The sequence below is a fragment of the Populus trichocarpa genome, chromosome 14 (genome assembly GCF_000002775.5).
Source record: "Populus trichocarpa isolate Nisqually-1 chromosome 14, P.trichocarpa_v4.1, whole genome shotgun sequence".
Lineage (NCBI taxonomy): Eukaryota > Viridiplantae > Streptophyta > Magnoliopsida > Malpighiales > Salicaceae > Populus > Populus trichocarpa.
Window position 1 is genome coordinate 7,448,200 of NC_037298.2, and position 3,041 is coordinate 7,451,240.

The 3,041-nt window shown below is 39.9% G+C and overlaps 1 protein-coding gene across 1 annotated transcript; it reads right to left on the reverse strand.

Annotated features, from left to right (window-relative positions):
• Positions 1 to 350: 350 nt before the first annotated feature.
• LOC7455384 (transcription factor MYB61) lies at positions 351 to 2,547 on the reverse strand. Its single transcript, XM_002320893.4, has 3 exons — positions 2,193 to 2,547; positions 1,932 to 2,061; positions 351 to 1,838 (listed from the first exon to the last, which is right to left on the reverse strand). The coding sequence occupies exons 1-3, from the start codon at positions 2,323 to 2,325 to the stop codon at positions 707 to 709; spliced, it is 1,395 nt and encodes a 464-aa protein (XP_002320929.1). The 5' UTR covers positions 2,326 to 2,547; the 3' UTR covers positions 351 to 706.
• Between the last annotated feature and the right edge of the window lie 494 nt (positions 2,548 to 3,041).

A 3,041-nucleotide genomic window follows, 5' to 3' on the forward strand; every position in this document is an offset into this window, starting at 1 on the left:
TGAAGGAATGAGAAGTCTTGCAGATGTGCTATGCTCTCTTTTAGATTAAAGAGAAAAGGAGCACGAATCAAAACCAGCAAGCGATATTTCATTTCCTAGAAGTCATCTAAAGTTGAAGGCCGGAAAAAGTGAACAAAAGCTGTAATTCAAGTGATTAATATCAATTGTCTCTCGGGACCGAGGATAGTGATATGCAACTATATATATAGAGAGAGAGAGAACAGAGAAAGCATCCTGGCTCACCTGATTTCAACTCACCATTTCCTAGAGGAAGGTTTTGGATAAATGGATAAAAATTAAATATCCAATTTGAAAAGGGATGCCCGGATACACTAAAAAGAAGGATCAAATTCTAAGAAAGAAAAGAAAATATCCCATTGATAAATAACATTTGTTTTGGATTTTTTACAGAGAGAATTGCAACGTGATGACGCATATGCCATGAGGCAAAGAAGAGAACATACACAAGTAGTAGCCTTATTCTGCAATTCTGTACCACACCCAAAAGTAAAAAGCTAATAAAAAAGATTGTAATTTTGCTCACAAATATTCCAAAACCAGAGGGTGAGAAATGTTTTAATTGTATCAGACCTATGTACAAAGAAAAATCTTTGGCACGCACACCTGTAAATGAAGAAAGAGCATCTGTTTCAAGCCTCTCTAATCAATTTCTCCTCTAAATTGAGGCTCCCTGTACCAATGCAAGCTAAATATATCCATATGATGCTGTAATTCTCTGAATATCCCTGGGACATATATCAGGATTTTGTAAAGGTTGCTGCTGCTGGTGGTTATGAGGCCACATACCACTTGAATTTTCAGTTACGACTTGCGTTTCTGATTTTATCTCATTGTACAATGATTGCTGATTTTGATTTTGTAAAGCAGCAGCCATGAGCAATGGATTTTGAAGATATTCAGGCCACTTGATGTCCTCGTGCTGGCTTCCCATCAAGTGGTTCTGTGCCTCTTTTTCTGCTGAGCCACACTCTCCTAGTCCCCAAGAAAAGATGGCGTTCTCAAAGAAGGAGCTGTTGCTTTGCAGCTCGGTACTGCCATTGCTTACAGTATTGCTGTTACTGTTGCTTCTGGGGGTACCGGTTTCCCACAGCCGACAGCTGTTGGTAGTAAAAGAGGGCAATGAAGGATTGTCAGGTGAAACAGTAATGGAAGGCTTGTAGCTCATAGAAGTAGAATGAAATGAGCTTGTTACTGCTGGTGGAAGAATGGAGGGTATCGCAGTCGAAGAGAATTCAGAGTTCATGTCAAAGGCTTTGCTGGTTTGGCTCAACCAGAGGGAGGGAATCGAGTTCGTTGCGAGCCTGGCATTGGATGCATAATTCAATTGCTGAAGAGGGAAATGCCCCACGAAATCCGAAGGCTGGCAGTTACTTGTGGAACCTTGATGGTGGGAGGCTGTAAACCTATCCAAGAAAAAGTCTTTGTTGCTTGTTGGTGTCATCAAATTGTTGTTAACATGGTCATTGGTGTTATTGCCGTTGCCATTCATGACCTTGGAGCCGGAAGTACTTTCCCTCTCCAATTGGTAGCCATTTGGAGAAATTGGAGATGATCTTTTTTCTTGTAAATTTGCTCCTGATGACTTAGAATTATCAGCTTTGAGGAGGTTGAGTTCAGTATTGGAGACTGCAGAGGCTTTATCTTGGGTGCCACTAGCAGGTGGATTCTTGTCTTCTCCATTTTCAACCTCAGAAAGTGGTTTGTGGGTAACAGGGTCAATGCCTCTCTGCCGAAGTTTTTTCTTTAAGCAGGAGTTCCATAGATTCTTTATTTCATTGTCTGTCCTTCCAGGCAATTGTGCCGCAATCTGAGACCACCTGAGGAATCATTTAAGAAAACAGCATTAGCTTCCATGAGAAAAGAAGACAAATTCAAAAGGAGGGATCGTTAATTATGGGAAGTGAGAATACCTATTTCCTAGAACTGCATGAAGCTCAATTATGAGGTTCTCTTCCTGCTGTGAGAATGTGCCTCTCTTCAAATCAGGCCTCAAGTAATTAATCCACCTTAGTCTGCAGCTCTTGCCACACCTTTGCAAACCTGCAAAATTCAATACAAACATCATTAATGTCCATGAACAGTGGTTCCTTTTTGATTGAACATTACATAAACACTCTGTCTCTTAAGGATAGCGTGAACAAAAGGGTTGATGGAGTTGAGGTTGGTCTTACCAGCTTGCTTTGGGACAGAGCTCCAACAACCATGGCCATACTTGGTGATATGCCTTAAGAGTTTCTCATCTTCCTCAGGCGACCACAGGCCTTTCCTTAGCTTCTGCTTGTAGCAACAAGAGTGCCTCCCCATTTCGAGAAAGACTGAGCTGCAATGAGGGTAAGAAAAAGAAAGATACCTTTCCTAAAACAGAATACTTTGTTGAATCCTAGGTGAAATGTCAGCAATGAGCACAGATGCCTGTGAAATGGATTTGTAAGGAGTGCTTTGGTAGAAAAGATGTAGGCAGAGAGAGAGAGAGAGAGAGAGTTTTCGAAAGGGAGGCAAAGAAAATGAAGTAGCAGCCGAGAAAGGGAGTTGAATTAATATAAAGGGTAGCCTTCAAGAGAGAAAAGTCATCGTCAATATGGTGTTAAAGTCACCTCTCTCTCCTCGTCCCTTAATATTTTCCATTTTCTTTTATTTTCTGGATGATTATGTATTTCATTTAGTTGTCAAGGAGTGGACACAGTCTGAGCTGCATACAAACGTCTAATCAGAAATAATGTCTTCTGCAAGAATGGTGGGGCACTTCATTGATACTAAATATGTTTAGTAGGAAATTCAAATAATGGCTGATAATAACCTATGCTTCTAACTTAAGTCAGTGAAATGCCAACGGACAAAAGTTTATAAGCAGTTCAAAATCATAGTAAATAATTAATGGAGGTAATAAATAAAAACTAGTTGAGAAATATAAATTTCAATTAATATTCTTTGTTTCACGATTCTTCCAAGGACATACATACCGAGTAAATAATAGTTTTATGTGTCCAGGAAACCTCATGCATCAATGAGTTATCAGGTAA

Coding starts and splice junctions, on each gene's coding strand:
- LOC7455384 (XM_002320893.4), bottom strand. CDS start 2,325: ATGGGGAGGCACTCTTGTTGCTACAAGCAGAAGCTAAGGAAAGGCCTG. Junction 2,062..2,192: donor CTCTGTCCCAAAGCAAGCTG/GTAAGACCAACC, acceptor TGAATTTTGCAG/GTTTGCAAAGGTGTGGCAAG. Junction 1,839..1,931: donor CATGCAGTTCTAGGAAATAG/GTATTCTCACTT, acceptor ATGATTCCTCAG/GTGGTCTCAGATTGCGGCAC.